The sequence below is a fragment of the Ruditapes philippinarum genome, unplaced genomic scaffold, assembly GCF_026571515.1.
Source record: "Ruditapes philippinarum isolate M1 unplaced genomic scaffold, ASM2657151v2 ctg1127_1_1_1_1, whole genome shotgun sequence".
Taxonomy (NCBI): Eukaryota; Metazoa; Mollusca; class Bivalvia; order Venerida; family Veneridae; genus Ruditapes; species Ruditapes philippinarum.
Genome location: NW_026864590.1, coordinates 332,165 through 349,456, shown reverse-complemented (window position 1 = coordinate 349,456; position 17,292 = coordinate 332,165). Strand labels below are relative to the sequence as shown.

The 17,292-nt window shown below is 31.3% G+C and overlaps 1 protein-coding gene across 1 annotated transcript in view; it reads right to left on the bottom strand.

Annotated features, from left to right (window-relative positions):
• The window catches only part of LOC132726216 (dynein axonemal heavy chain 5-like), a 127,640-nt gene that overhangs the window by 92,414 nt on the left and 17,934 nt on the right, over window positions 1–17,292 (bottom strand). The window contains exons 19-31 of the mRNA XM_060711495.1: window positions 15,765–15,800; window positions 13,827–13,938; window positions 13,081–13,381; window positions 12,676–12,788; window positions 11,995–12,099; window positions 11,435–11,573; window positions 10,925–11,078; window positions 9,917–10,070; window positions 9,395–9,573; window positions 8,949–9,161; window positions 8,376–8,489; window positions 6,020–6,040; window positions 2,528–2,659 (exon numbers count right to left, since the gene is read on the bottom strand). Of these exons, the coding sequence (XP_060567478.1) occupies window positions 2,528–2,659; window positions 6,020–6,040; window positions 8,376–8,489; window positions 8,949–9,161; window positions 9,395–9,573; window positions 9,917–10,070; window positions 10,925–11,078; window positions 11,435–11,573; window positions 11,995–12,099; window positions 12,676–12,788; window positions 13,081–13,381; window positions 13,827–13,938; window positions 15,765–15,800 (1,773 nt within the window). The remainder of the gene's footprint in view (window positions 1–2,527; window positions 2,660–6,019; window positions 6,041–8,375; window positions 8,490–8,948; window positions 9,162–9,394; window positions 9,574–9,916; window positions 10,071–10,924; window positions 11,079–11,434; window positions 11,574–11,994; window positions 12,100–12,675; window positions 12,789–13,080; window positions 13,382–13,826; window positions 13,939–15,764; window positions 15,801–17,292) is intronic.

Genomic DNA, 17,292 nt, shown 5'->3' with positions numbered 1-17,292 from the left:
CTACTTATTCTTATCAAATAGTCAAGCTAAAAAGCTGATTAAGCTGTTAGGGGCTTTTTTTATATAGTTGTATCATATAATTAAACTAGAAATGTGTCCATAGGACACGGATGCCCCCACACACCACTGTTCTGTCAATCTTATGACTCTAGGTCAAATATTTTTTGGACTACATGTGCCACAAGTTGAAAACTAAAAATCAACAAAGGGCCATAATTCTGTTAAACTTGGTCGCAGCAAAAATTCCTACCTTTACTACCATCTACACATTAAGGTTGTTAATCCCTGGAAGTTTAAGCAAAATCTGCCATCCGGTTTAAGAGGAGTTGCAATCACAAAATTTCTACATAGTATATAATGAAAAAAACAACAAAGGGCCATAATTCTGTTAAATTTGGTCGCAGCGAAAATTCCTTCCTTTACTGCCATCTACACATAAAGGTTGTTCATCCTTGGAAGTTTAAGCAAAATCTGCCATCCGGTTTAAGAGGAGTTGCATTCACAAAATTTCTATATAGTATATAGTGAAAAAATCAACAAAGGGCCATAATTCTGTAAAGTTTGGTCGCAGCAAAAATTCCTTCCTTTACTACCATCTTCACCTTAAGGTTGTTCATCCCTGTAAGTTTAAGCAAAATCTGCCATGCGGTTTAAGAGGAGTTGCATTCACAAAATTTCTACATAGTATATAGTGAAAAAATCAACAAAGGGCCATAATTCTGTTAAATTTGGTCGCAGCAAAAATTCCTTCCTTTACTACCATCTACACATTAAGGTTGTTCATCCCTGTAAGTTTGAGCAAAATCTGCCATGCGGTTTAAGAGGAGTTGCGTTCACAAAATTTCTTCATAGTATCTAGTGAAAAAATCAACAAAGGGCCATAATTCTGTTAAATTTGGTCGCAGCGAAAATTCCTTCCTTTACTACCATCTACACATTAAGGTTGTTCATCCCTGTAAGTTTAAGCAAAATCTGCCATCCGGTTTAAGAGGAGTTGCGTTCACAAGATTTCGGGACGTATGGACGGACTGACGGACTGACGGACGGACTGACGGACAAGTGCAACGCTATATGCTCCCACTCTGTGGGGGCATAAAAAAATTCATTAATTTTGTTGTCATCTCAAATAGTCTTGAAACTAGCCAATAATTTTGCCGATGTGATTAAATCACTGTTTGATTTGTCATTTACTTCATGACAATTACTTATCATTTACATTACTTTGGGTTGATGACATTTTATACTTTAATGAATTACATAATGTAATTTCAAACAAATGACCTAGTATGATAATATATGACATCTATTTCAAATTTAATTTATACGTAAAAAGTGGTAAAGAAAACATTTCAGCCTAAAAGTTGTTATCAAAATTGCTCTGTAAATAAAATTAGGAAGAAATACAACATTTTGTTTAAAATAATTATCACATAAATCATCATATCACAAAAATAGCTGTCACAGTTACAGTAACAGTTACTATGTGTAACATTGTATCTTAACGCTGTAAAGTAAATAACTGATCAAGATATATATAATATTTCTAAAAACAAGTTATCATTAAATTTGCAAGTAAACTTAAGCAAAACATTAATGGCAAAGGTGGATATAAATTGTGTAAAAATATGAAACACAACATAATTTGAATTCAACAAAGCTGTTAAAATGGTGCCACTTCACCCTGTTGCTTGCAACACAAAAAATATTTACATAGCCAAAACAAAGCTATCTTACATATAATTCACTGGGTAAAATTTTGAAATTTTCCCACATAGGAGTATAATAACATTTTGAAATACAATGTACTTTGAAATCAATTTTGTTTGGGAGGAAATTTTACATATTTTGCACAAGGAAATAAATTGTATGCTTAACTTTTTTTTAAAGAAAAAACAGTGCAGATATAAGTCCATAGTTTGTGCAAAATTTCATTCCAGCAAAATTAATTGATTTCAAAGTATTACATACTAAAGGCATAAAAAGATGTTTTTTTGTTTTCTTTTCATTTTAAAAAAATAGTCTTTACCAAAAAACTAGGAGGCACAGAGGGAACATCAAATAACTTTTATGTGCATTATGTGCATCATGTGCATATCTACCAACAACCACAATAAAAGGTCTTGCCAACATATTAACTTCAATATGTGCATGTCTTGAACATATTCACTTTAAGGGCTAACCCTAAACCTCGGTAGTTAACATGTGCTCATGTAATAGTTAACAAGAGCATACATAATAGTTCACACTTAAGCATGGCAAAATTTTTCTAATGTTCCCTCTGTGTCACATAAAAAAACAACAGTAAAAGAATGAGCTAAAACCATATAAAAAGACAAGGAGCTCAGTAAGTCAGGATAAATTGTTACTTCATTGCCAAAGACAAAGAACAAGGTAAATTAAACGATGAAACATTTCAATAACTGGGATATCTTGGCACAAACTGACACCAAATTGTGATGAAATCTTGAAAAATTGCAAAATGCAGAACAAAACTCTGGAGAAAACAAGAGAATATAAAAATATTTACCTTTGCAGCCAAACTGTTTAGGAGTGGGAACACCTCTAGGTAGGTTTGTAGTTTAGATTTGAGATCATTATATGCGTCCCAGTCTTTTAACTTGCTTGGCAGGGCTAAACACTCGTCCCAGTAGCTCTCAACCTGAACAAATACACAAATAACTCAACTTACAAAAATATTTTCACTTACACAAACAATTACACTTACACAAATAATTCCATATACACAAAAACGCAATACTATGTTTTATTTTATAACCCTATAAAGCTAGACAACTTTGCATCAGCCAATTAAAGCCCCGATAGCCTTCCTTTCCTACAAGTGTGGGGACAGTAGGGTCAAATGAACCAACTTCTTACTTAGTTATTGTCTGTTTTCAAAGTGCGAGGTCAAAGTGGTTTTATTTTGGCATCAATATAATGGGATATGTCCAACTTGTAATGTAATGTGGGGACATTTAGACAAGATTTTATCATCTTGCTGCCCCTTGTTTTCACCAGGTGTTAAATGATAAAAAAATTGAAGTTTACACTACATTCAAGGGTTACAATTGACTGATGCAGAAAGATCTGCATATCAAAGGTTGATCGCAAAACTGTCGTAAGTCCTTTATTTCATAAGTTATTGCAGTTTTGCCATCAACTCTTGACATGTCATGACGAGTGAAGTAATACATAAATAGGATTGATAATCCAATACAGTCAAACTTGTATACTCTGTCCCCTGGTGAAAAAAATTCAAAATAAATTTCTCAGTAATTGTATAATTATATATTTTCTTTATACACAATACAAAAACATATGTTTTACAGGAATTGTAAGTTTTAAGAGTTTTGTTAACAGGTAGACTATATTTATCATGTATGACTGTATAAATGATTTCATTCATTTATAATTATTCAACAATGATCTCAGTGTATAACATGGAGATATATTTAGACGCTTTACCAAGCTGTAAAAATCATATTACACAACCCACAAGTTACCTTTAATATGCTTTATAGCTGAGAATATAGTTAAATAAATTCCATAATGCCCAGAACACTATGAAACAACCTGTTTATTCTATACCTTTTTTATATTATATTTATTGCAAGCATTTGTACATGTAGTTTCCTTAATCACAAAACCCTCGTATGTAAATTATTCATCATATTAAATGGGCGATGTTACTTCATGTAAATCAGGTCTGACTAAGTGATTTTTTCCAGAACTTTTCAATGCATTTCAGACTTATTTTAAGGTTTGAATTGTACCACTGAATTGTACAAAAAATATATAATATTGAAATTTTTGTAAGCATCTTCGTGCAAATCATCTACGGGCAAATACTGGAATACATATGTATGGTAACATGATGTAAAGAAATCTTGCAATTGGTTACATAAAATAGGTATAGAATAAATGTAAATATAAAAAAGTAAAATTATTGTACAAGAAAAAACCCCAATGTTTTACTATATACAAATCAATGTGTATCAGTGATCATACATATAATTAGAAATACTTGTCTAAATATATATAACATAATATTTCTACAACTAGTTTCCGCATATAGATTTTATACTCTACGATGCATACATTATAAATAACCATAAAAATAAATTCAAGTACATACTGAGCTACAAATAATAATTTCAGTACAGAAAATATTTCACTCAATTTATAGAAATTACACAACAAAGTTGTTCTATCAAACAGCGCTGCAATTAACCTATTCATGCAAGAATGAATCTGAAGCAGTTACTTTATTTCTAAATCACTTCGTAGCTTTCACAGTTTCATGCAGACAACAAAATAATAGTCTTTAAAGAGACAGAAACATTTATTTTTCACTGGAAACAACTACAAAGCAGTTAATTCAAATAGAAATTTAGGCATAGAAAGTTGAAATTAATCATTGTAAATAAAACAAAACAAAAAACTGGCTAAAACATGTTTGTCTAGTATCAGGACCTCAGTATTTTATTTCACCATGTTGCTAGTTTCCCTCACTGAACATAAGGAAATGACAAAAATTATATAAAAAAAATTCATATATAAACAAGAGGGCCATGATGGCCCTGAAGTCGCTCACCTGTATATAGGCCCCCGGAGCGGGGCCTTTTAAACCCCAGGGCTTTTATTTGAACAAACTTGGTAGACACCCACTAGAAGATGTTTCATGCTAAACATCTAAGGTCTAGCTTGTTGGGTTTTTAAAAGAAGATTTTTTCAAGTTTTTTCTTTACACATATTGTTAAAAACAATGACACACCTGGGGCAGGGCCAGTTTTGACCCAGGGCTTTTATTTGAACAAACTTTGTAGACACTCACTAGAAGATGCTTCATGCTTAATATCTTAGCTCTAGCTCTTTGAGTTTTTTTAAAAAAAAGATTTCTTAAGTTTTTGCTATACGTATATAAGGAAAATCAATGACCCCCGGGGTGGGGCCAATTTTGACCCCAGGGCTTTTATTTGAACAAACTTGGTAGACACCCATTAGAAGATGTTTTATGCTAAATATCTTAGCTCTAGCTCTTTGGGTTCTTTAAAAGAAGTTTTTTAAGTTTTTACTATATGCTTATAGGGAAAATCAATGACCCCCTGGGGCGGGGCCAATTTTGACCCCAGGGCTTTTATTTGAACAAACTTGGTAGACACTCACTAGAAGATGTTTCATGCCAAATATCTAAGCTCTAGCTCTTTGGGTTTTTTAGAAGAAGATATTTAAAGTTTTTTCCTTTGGTTGCCATGACAACCAGAGTTCTGCATGGAATGGAATTCTTTGAACAACTTTGTTAAGGCTTCACACAAGGAACATCCCTGTGAAGACTCATTATGATCTGCCTTATGGTTTCAGAGGAGATGTCGTTTTAAAAGTGTAAACGGACAACGGACGACGTACGACGGACGAAGAGTGATCCTAATAGCTCACCCTGAGCATATGCTCAGGTGAGCTAATAAAAACCCAACCCCATTAATTATTGTACTTTATTGTTTTACAAATATTAGATTATTAGATATAAGTAGTGAGTTTTTAATTAGTTATTTGTATAAAAAAGAAAAAGTATAAAAGTTATTAAAACTATAACTCATGTTAAAAAATCCCCATTCTTTTACAGTGTAATGTAGATTACCCATTCTTTCACTGTTTAATAGTATAACGGAGGAAAATAACCCTTTCTTCCATAGAGACTTAAAAAAACTAAAGGCATTTGATGTATTTTTTTCTTATAGAGTATAAAGTACAAAAAAAACAAGAGGACCATGTTGGTTCTTTTATCGCTAACCTGAGTGAAAAACTGTAACAACCTTTTATCTTATGCTCAAATGGGTGTAAGCATAAATCAATGAAGAAAAAGGAGATAAAGTCATCAAATGGAACATGAGCGACAGGCAAATTTTATCAATCCTAATTCTTTACCGTTGAGCATATATTATATGCTCAGGTGAGCTAATAAAAGTTATCTATGAATCTAATGACTGATACATGCTGTTACAATATATGTCTAACATACCCCACTATCCTCGTTTATTATCTAAAATATATACATGTATATATTTACACTTGAAACTTGAAATTTTTATTAAAATGCCAATTTCTATATATAAAATACATACTCAATGATACATGTTTTGTACAATCAAACAAACGGAAATATACAAACATACAACCAAGAACATACAATGCTGGCACTTTGAAAAGTGCAAAATAGTTCTTGAAGTAAAACAATGCAATTGTCTTTTGAAACTTTCAACCAATTCAAACTGTCTGATACTAAGACATAGTTATACAATTTTGAAAATATTAACACAATCTCTTATCTTACAGTGACACCCCATTTCTCTTAGAATTTGTGTTTTTGAAATCACCATTCTTAAATGGCAATATAAAAGTTAACAAGAATTACCTAAAACAAGAGCTGTCCATAGGACAGCACGCTCGACTATTCTAAGTGCTTGATAGTAAAAGAGCCTTTATAATGTTAAATTTTTTAAGTTCACAAAAGAGCTAATTTTTTTCATAAATTCATGTTATAGGCCTTAGAGAGAGTCTAATTATACAGTATTGGTTTGACTATTCTGAAGGAAATGTCACAAGGGTGTTTAATTGAGTAAAATAATACTAATTACCTATGAATACATGAATTTGACAGAAAAGGTACAAAGGCTTGTTATTAAGATGTTTTATCAAGTTAATCACTGCTTTATTATTATGAATGCATAAAATTGTCCCAAAAAAGGTACAAACCCTTCAGTAGTTATTGAGATAACAGCTTACAAGCAAAACTTTACCATGAATTTTTAAGTTAAATTGAAAAAGGGGAGAAAAATCAGCCTAAATGCAAGATAGAATTATGGATCTTTGTCAGTGACCTACAATTATGACCCTAAATGCATATGTGAAGTTTTAAATAAATATCTTTAAAAGTTATTAAGATATGTAAAACTATCATGTTAACATTAACCAAGAGACTAAGTAGAAAAGGGGATGTGAATCAGCCTTAATGCAAGATAGAGTTATAGAACTTTGTCAGTGACATACAATTATGACCCTCCAATTATGACCCTAAGTGCATGTGTAAAGTTTCAAGTAAATATCTTTGAAGACCTTTAACCTTTAACCAAAATTTCTAAGTTTCAAAGGGGCAAATAATTCTGCAAATATTGCAGGCAGAGTTATGCAATTTTGCAAACTGATATACATTGTTACTATAAAAGAGTATTTTAAATTTCAATTGAATATCTCAAGCAATAAATAAGATATTTGACTTTACAATAAAAACTTTAACCAAAATTTTTAAGTTCCCAAGGGGTATAATTCTGTCAATATTGTAGGCAGAGTTATCCAACTTGTCAATCTGATGTACCTTGTTACTATAAATTTTTAAGTATTGTAAGTTTCAATTGAATATCTCAAGCAATAATTGAGATATTTGACTTTACAAAAAACTTTAACCAACATTTCTAAGTTAAAAAGGGACATAATTCTGTCCATATTGTAGGCAGAGTTATCCAACTTGTCAATCTGATGTACCTTGTTACTATAAATAAGTATTGTAAGTTTCAATTGAATATCTCAAGCAATAACTGAGATATTTGACTTTACAAAAAACTTTAACCAAAATTTCTAAGTTAAAAAGGGGCATAATTCTGTCGATATTGTAGGCAGAGTTATCCAACTTGTCAATCTGATGTACCTTGTTACTATAAATAAGTATTGTAAGTTTCAATTGAATATCTCAAGCAGTAATTGAGATATTTGACTTTACAAAAAACTTTAACCAACGCAGACGCCGACGCGGACGCTGACGCCGACGCGGACGCCGGGGCGACTAGAATAGCTCTCATATTCTTCGAATAGTCGAGCTAAAAAACAAGGAATATTGGTGGTACACAGATGGATACTTTGATACCCTAACTCCTCCCTACCCTTCCCCCATCAACACAGATAAACTCTTTTCCAAACTAGAAAAATGTTCTTAAAGTTCCAGTTACCTTGAACTTGATCCTATCTATTAATCTAATGTTCCATCTTAGTGAAGAAGTCATACAAAGTACTGTGTAAGTGGTTAAGTTAGCAATGCAGAAATATTGGCGAACTTCGTGCATTGACAAAAATCGATAAAATTTCCTCTAGCCTAAATATCAACCAACCTGTCATTAAATTCTACCCTCGTACGATTATTTGATATTTCGTTGTGCAAAATATCTGAGTTTTTTAATTCGCTAACTTTTCGACACACGGAAATATCCACTTATACAGTATTGCACATTTTCTTAATTTACCTTAAAAGTAGCACAAACCTGGGAGCATACTACCTTAATCTTACAAGGGTTTACATGTATATAACAAAACAAGTATAAATTTACCTCCTTATATGAAGCATCTAGATCCACCTCAGCCCACAATGTATCCCTGAACCTTGTATCAAACCTAATAAACTTCTGGAACAGTCCATACAGCTGACTTAACAAATCTAGTTCCTGAAATTGTAAAAAAAAAACATATTTTAACATAATTATGTTAAATATATATTTCGTTCTTTATCTTCCATTTTTAATAGCAGGGTTATAAAAAAAAGTATCTTTTTAATATATATGGTCTTGATTTCATTTTTTTTTTTTCATTTTGATTTCAGTACTGAAATAGATTTCAGCAAATGCCTTGATTTCTTTAAATGTCATGAATTAACTGAAGGTCTTGATTTCTGTGAATGCCTTGTCAGAAAAAGCAAAGCTTTCTTTTTTAATGAAAGCTTTGAGTTCAATAACAGTTGTGATTGGAATCATTACAAATGCCTTCATATTTGTGTAAGGCCTTGATTGATGTCATGATATTGACTTCAGCAACAGGACACTTGCAAAGAGATAATAACATCACCAAAGTAAGCAATTCCTATGAGAAAAGAGTTTCAAACAGTGAAAATTCTAAATGGGCATTACCTCCCCTGTTTTATCTAATTCTGCAAATGGTTTACATGGAATACCAAACAGTTTAGAGACAGAGTCAAGTGTTTTCCTTTTTGAGTCATACAGATGGTATCTTTGTTGAAAGTCTTGCAGGCGGGAAACAGCCTCGGCAGGTGGTATACCAGGGACTGCCGGTCCCTGCGCATCAAATGCATTCCTGAACTGGATAACCTCAACAACAAATGTCTGAAAGTGAAAAATAACAACATTAGAAACCAGTGTTTCCCACTCATACAACCCATCAGTAAACTTCAAGAATTAAAAAAAAGATAATTAAATCTAAAATAAAATATTTAAAGGAGCTTTTTACCATATATCAATCAGTGATCATTATAATATTGCATGTTTTATAATAAATACATCTTTCCCAGTTAAACTTGTCACCCTTTAACATACAGAATGAAGAGTTCAACTCTAACCTTCACTTGTTTATCCAGTTCTTGTTCAAATGCTCCTCTTCGTTCTTTTAGAAGTACTTCTCTGACCTGTTCAGCCAAGTCCATCAGTTCAGTCCAGTTCTCTCTGAGGGCATCAACCTCTTCTACTTCCTGTCTAGGCAATCTTAATTCAAACTCTCGTAACTTTGTGTACATAGTTTCTAAAACAAGAAAGTTTACATTTTACCAAGATTTCTTTCAATTTTGTAATTTCCTTTTGCATGAACAATAAATAACGTATGTGGCCCAAGGAAATTACTGGAAATATTAATCAGAGTTTACCTATAAGGAGTGGGGTAGTGTTTTCACAGTGGCCGATTTATATTTTATCTGTTACATTTTCCAATCTCAACTGTTGGCCAATCACCATTATAGTAATCATTCTTTTAAAATATAAAGTCAATTAAACTCAACTTGTCAATGAAAAAATGAACATAATGTCACTTTAATACTTTATAGACATGATCCTGATAATTATAATCAGAGTACAGTAAATATTCCTACCAATGGGCAAATAAATGCCATCAATTTTGTTTTCCATATCTCTGAGCTCCTCTAGTAGATGAAGTGCACTGTTCAACTGATCGAGTGTTTGTACATGAAGTTCTAATCTGTTACGTACATTAGATCTATACAATACTGCCTGGTCCAACTTTTTCTGTAAAACATCAAATGTTAAGCTATAACTAGGTATTAATATACATTTCAAATATTTATACTTTTATTTTTTAGCAGGTTTTTCAAAATCTGCCAATTTTAAGAACAAGAGCTAGAGTCACATTTGATCTATACAGCCTTAAAGGAATAAACAAATGCCACTTCAGGTCCTGAGAATAAATTTAAAGTTGTCTGATTTTTATCTTCAGTGAAAGTCTTTATGTTAAAATTTGATTAACTTATACTACAACTTGACTGATTATGACTTTTTATACAATGAAGATCAAATAAAATGACACAGAACTTGGTCTCTTAAATACAATTCATATCTAATAAAAGATCAAAGTGACCTTGGCATGTTACATAAAACAGTGATAAAATGATTTACCTCACATATGAGGACTTAAAACCGATAATTGACCAAACTGACCGTGACCTCATTTTTATTGTAATGATCTAATAATAGATCACTCTCACCTTGACCTCTTATATAATTTGAATTAAGGGTCTAATAGATCAAACTGACCTTGACCTCTTATATACTATGAAGATCTAATGATAGATCAAACTGACCTTGGCCTCTTATATACTATGAAGATCTAATGATAGATCAAACTGACCTTGGCCTCTTATATACTATGAAGATCTAATGATAGATCAAACTGACCTTGGCCTCTTATATACTATGAAGATCTAATGATAGATCAAACTGACCTTGGCCTCTTATATACTATGAAGATCTAATGATAGATCAAACTGACCTTGGCCTTTTATATACTATGAAGATCTAATGATAGATCAAACTGACCTTGGCCTCTTATATACTATGAAGATCTAATAATAGATCAAACTGACCTTGGCCTCTTCATGTAGAACAGAGGCAAACTGTGTCTTCCAGGCCATAGAGAATCCATGTAGGGCATCCTTGATTGGGTCTGTTTGTAACAGGATAGGGCCAACAGGCAGTGACCTTGGAATACCCAACACCTTCTTCTCAATATATAGATACCTGTATGAAGAAAACATAACATTTTATATAACAAAGACATAAAAACTGGTCTTTATTGTTGTCTAGAATGTTCCTTCAAATTATTCATATGAGTGAGTGTAAAGTATTCAACTGATTAAAATTCAACTAAGTTCAATGTTAAAGAATATATGTGTTAATAAGAAATATTTGCAGAATGTTGAAAAATGCTAACTTGTTATTTTCAAGTACTTCCTGAATAGTTCTCTCTTCTTATGTTTATGCAAAACATACAGTGATTTGTTTATCAAAAATGGAACTTTATAGCTCTACCTATTTTCATTTTTTCAGCATTGTAATAACTATGTACAAAAATATTCATAACATAGAATAGTTACCTTTCAACCTCACGTTTGATAGCAAATATTCCTGGATCACTACTTATAAACTCTTTGAAGTTACCATGCATGTCATCCTTCCACAGGAAGTTGTAATAAGAGAAATGGAACAGGTGTTTGTTCACCACCGGGTCTAAATCTGTAACATAAAAAAAAGACAATATAACTTAATTTGTAGTGTATAAAATAATAATGTGATTTAAATTGTAGAATTCAAGTCAATGACATTATTTAACCTGTAGCAAACAAAACTAGGACATGATTTAACATGTAGAATACAAAACCATGACATGATACTTGTACAGGGACGTTTACCAAGTAACAGAGTTTTTATTTGGTTGTATTTATAAAGATAAATATTAACAGTATTTTTGACATCATCTAATTTCTAATACCATTAATGATGCAAGCTACAGATTGTGTTGGAATTCAGTTTATATCACTACACAGTACACCCAATGTAAAAAAAAAACTGTTGTTTTTTTTTTCAAAGACTATACCCATAAAATAAAATGAATAAAGTGTTATGTATAAAGAATGAGCCATATATAAAATTGTACCTTGAACAACACAGGCTAACTGTGACATCATGTCTACAACATTTTCATCATCATTTATGAGATCATAGAAACTCTCCTCTCCACGCTCACTCATCCATACAATATCTGAAAATATCACATCAAAATTTTACGACACCAAGTTTTATGACATCAAAACATTTCACACAAAATTAAATGATACCAAGTTATATTTCAAAGTTATGACATCAAATCATATCACATGATGGTTTCATTATGTACTTTATATTTTGACATATTTAACAATTACCATTTTTCAATGTTTTTTGTTAAAACATACTGTAATTTTAACTTTTTTCACTGTTTAGTGGCTTTAAATTATCTTGTAATCAAAAGAATCTTACATGTATTGTCATTTCATATAAACTTACATTAAACTAATCCAAGAAACGTTTTAAACCATGCCACAAGCTTGCTTTACAACACTTTCCTAGACTTTTTGGAATTATTCAATATGAACTAACAACTCATTAAGATACTATATATAGATTACACAGATGATAATACTGAATAGCAAAATTGATAATCAGTTTATCACATAACTTTCTGCATCTACAGAGACTTATAATTATGCATATAAAGTTTCTATAGCTTTTTTCAATTACCAGATTATAACATAATAAATCATAACCATGTGATGTTTCGATAAAATAATTTACATACTTCTGTTTGATTCAATGACACATTTGGCCACATCGGCCACGGCGGTCTGTGCTACGTCTAATGTTGGCTCAACACTGATTGTAGGTATACTAAACTTCACCTCTACCTCAAACCTGTTGTTATAGAAACAATTATTGAGAAATTTTTAAATTTCAAAATTACTTTTCAAAATTATTAAAGTTTTCAGTTATCAAAAAACCTATTCAATATTATTCAAGAAAAATCCTAGTTTTTATTTATGCTACATATCATTAAGTAAAAAGTTGATACATTGAATATAAAATTATCAAAAGAAGATGACAAATGAGAATTCAGGAGCTTTTTGCATTTTTTTAAAAAAATTTAAATGTTAAACACATTGTACTCATTTGCCTGGTATCCAAAATAAATTATTAATGAACTTACTGTAGAAATGTGACTTGGTGAGTTTTTTCTGTTGTCCAAGTCATGGTAGATAATTGTGAAAGACTAGACAGTGGGCGTGAGTTGGCAGCAGATTGTGCCCGACCTTCCCCGTCCATTACCGGGGTACCAGCTCGGCTACCCCAGTTCCTAGGTGACGGTGAACTGGCATCACTAGACTGATTAGACATGGCACTGATCACACGTACAACTTCACTATCACACCCACAAGACTCCGCTAACAGAGCCAGGGACTTAGACGTGGCTGATAGAACTGCTTCATAAACATGGTCACGGAAATATGCTGAAGAAAAAACAACAACAAACAAATTAAGTACTTCTAATTTGCATAAATAGCCAAAACTGAACAAATTTTACACTGATCATGAAACAGTTTTATTCTTACTGTATCATTAAATTGTTAACATTTTTACCTTACTCTTCTGTGCATTTTTTCAGGTAGAACAGCGGACGTTCCCAAAGCTAGCTGGATAGCTTCCTCACACAAGAGAAATCAAAGTCTCTGTCGGGATTCAAACCCATAGCAGTGAGAGGCAAGTGGTTTGAAGTCAACAACCTAAACCACTTTGCAATGGATGCCCCTATTTGTTCACATTATATTTTTTGTTTACATTTATTTTTTTACAGTTTAACATTCTACAACAATAAAATTATTTATTTTATGACTCTATATATCTATTCATAGAATCTATTATTTGAAAAGTATGATAACTGATAATAAAGATTACCTATGAGATCAAGGACAAGTTGTTCCTCTTGTTGGGCTTTAACTCTCTCCCTCTCTATCTCTTCTGGGTCTACAATCACTGATACCCTCTTACCTTTACCATGAGGGTCCGGCTGTAATGTACAGAGAATAATTGTTTATTTAATCGTAAGATTCACGATCATATTTTATTCATCTACCAACAAGCATGAATAAATTCAAATTCTTTATTTGTATATTCATATATACATACTAGTAGTCAACAAACTGAACCATGAAATAGAGGAGAACAACTGCAAGAACATAGTGTAATACATGTATAAACATTTTCTGGAATCTCCCATACACTTGTCACACACATATATCTAAACAAGATCTGTTTCCACTGAAATCCAATTATTTTCTATTATAAAGTTATTTTTAGTATCAAATGCACTTACATTGTATAATCACTATTATAAATAACTTTTACTTAACATGTGGCAACATTAAAGAATTATCTTTGAAAATTACAAATCAATTCAGAGAAATCCTTGTAGTTTTTTGTACAAAAATCTTTTACAATATTTTATAAACCTTCCTAAAAATTTTTTATTTGTATCTGATTCTGGTTTCAATAAAAAAGAAAGGAAAAAGTAATAAAGAAAAAGAAAATTCAATAATAATTTCTTCAAAAATTCAAATTCCAAGATATGGAGCCACTCATTTTAAGGCCAAAAACTTAATAATATATATTTAAGTTTAATAGTAATTCCACTTCCTGGAACTAACCAGTACTGGTGGTCATATGTGGATGCATAGTCAAAACCCCAGGAAGGCTCAAATCCACAATTTCTAGGTTGAGAGGCAGACACCTTAACTACCAGGCAATCTCTATGCATTTGAAATTGATTGATTCTATTAGATAAAAATGAAAAGAAAAAGAATTATCACACAAGTATTACAGACAAAATAAAAACAAAATGTGTGGAATATAGATTATGAGATAATAAAGTTTCACAAAAACAACTGTCTCAAGATCTTTGAGGAGAAAAGAATAATCAATTGTATTTTTCAAGTTCTAAGAAGTGCATTGAGTATATTATTGGTGATGTAAACACACACATAAGTGATTAGTTATTACAAATTTTGTAAAGGTTATATGACCAAGCATATATGGATATATAGGAAACAACCATTTAACTTCTTTATAACGATTTTATGTTAATGCACAGTTCCCGACTTTGAGAAAATATAAAAATTAATTCATAATAAAATTACAGTAGTTGTGTATAAAGACAATTTGAAAGTTATGATTATCCAAGGAAAACAAACATTACAAACTTATACTATAAATATACATATTAATTTATATATGTACATATTTCTGCTTATTCACCATAGGCATAAAAGTAAATGGCTAGCAGTTGGGTGTCTTAATACATATTTATCTATGTTAATCATTTCAAGAAATTTAATTATTTTACTTAATAAGAAATCCAAGATGGCCTCCAAGATGGTCACCTCAATTTTCTAATGACCAAATTGTGTTACATTGACATCAATAATCATTAGATCAATCATTATATCTTACAAATTATTTTAAGTTTAGCCTTTAAAATTCAAATGTTTATTGCATAAAGCATGTCAATACAATGCTTATAGCACAATAAAATTTAACATTCCATTATATGGAAATGCTGGAGACAAAAATAAACAGCACTAATTTAGCCACCATAATGTAGCCAGGCAAGCCTGAATGTTCCTTCAGTCCGCACAGGCCGTTTGTGATGGCAGACAAATATAGAAAAAAATTATCAGAATATCCTAAAATTTGACAATTGACTCTTCCAAACACAGAAGATGCTGATGGATGAGTTCATTTAAGATATTTGGCAGTGTAATTTAGTTTAGTATTGAAGTAGAAGAGATTGAGATGTAGAAAGTTGCGAGAGATGCAGCAAATATTTGTCATCATTACCAGCATACTGAGATTCTCAGCAGACCATTCTCTTCTCTGAAAGTTATAATTATAACACCTTTATTAACTTGATCACCTGCAGGGGTTTCATTATGGTTCACAAAAACTATGGTTATTTCTTGAAATAAGTAAAAAATTCCAGTTTTGTTTGTTTCATTTTACGCCTTTTCCCAACAGTATTTCAGTCATATAGGCGGGTAGTTTTCTAACCATCGTTCCTGGAGAGTTACACAAGTACTAACTACCTTCCTCTGTGCTAAACTACCAAAGCATCTCCCGGGGATCAAACCCAAGCCAGAGAGGTAAGTGGATTAGAAGTCATTGACTCTAACCCCTCGACCACGGAGGCGGTTAAAAAAGAAAAAATTCCAGTAAGAATGTATACATATATAACTTAAAGTAGCTGAATACAGTAATGTTAATCACTTTATATTTGTCTAATCTTTATTTCGCGCAAAACCCTTTCCTGAATTACTTTGCATAATCATGAAGGACCAGAAATTTAAATTTGAGACTTTTTTAACCTTGTTGCAGGAGATTTTATATGGTAATTTAATTGGGTCACAATGAAACCCCTGAACCTTCTTATCAAATAAAAAAATAAAATATTCTTTCCTCAGTTTTTTTTTAAACTAGAAATGTTTATTTGTTGAAGCAAATAAAAAAAGAACATATAAAAAACGTATATATAAAAACAAAAAGCGCTCACACTTCAATTTCTAAAATATCATAATGTATTGTTTAAAAGGCTTACACATGATATTATGATATTATTTTACTTTTGTGAAAAGTATTTTGGTTAATATAACACCATCTCATGCTGTAAAACAAACAATAATAACGAGTTATAAATGATAAGCAATTTTAATTAGTTAAAACGAATGGGTGGTTAAAATATTAGAAATTTGTAGGGCTGTCAACAGACATCAAGACAATGATGTAGTGATGATTTTTAACGGTTTATCTGATATCGATTTCAAAATTTGGAGTATTAATTCAAATATAAATGTCTAAAAAAAATGCTACAACACTAAATTAACTTCTATGAGCTGATCTTTTTCTCGTTTTGAATTTCTTCAGCCAAATTTGGAAGACGACACTATTACTGTTTACTTTTTTCTCACACTGTGTAAGGTTAACTGATCAAACTTGAAAAATGTATATACAAAATTTAAATTATAGCATCTAAACGAAGCATAACCAGCATTATGACAAAAATTTGATATATTTATAAAAAAAAATCTATCAATGACAGCCCTAGCAATTTGTTACACATTCACAAATACAGTGTATATCACTATTATGTAATTAACTTAAATATTGAAACAACACATTGGCTACTATGGGAAGAATTTTAATTTTATGTACAAATGAAATGGGAACATTATTTTAGTGTAAACATGTTTTATTTAATCTGGACTGTGAAGAAAGCTTAAGGCTTGTCTGAGTCACTGTGGGGCCTGCTCGAGTAGATTTTGTAATGTCAAAGATGCAAAAGCCTGGAGTGTAAACCTGTGAAGCAAAATCT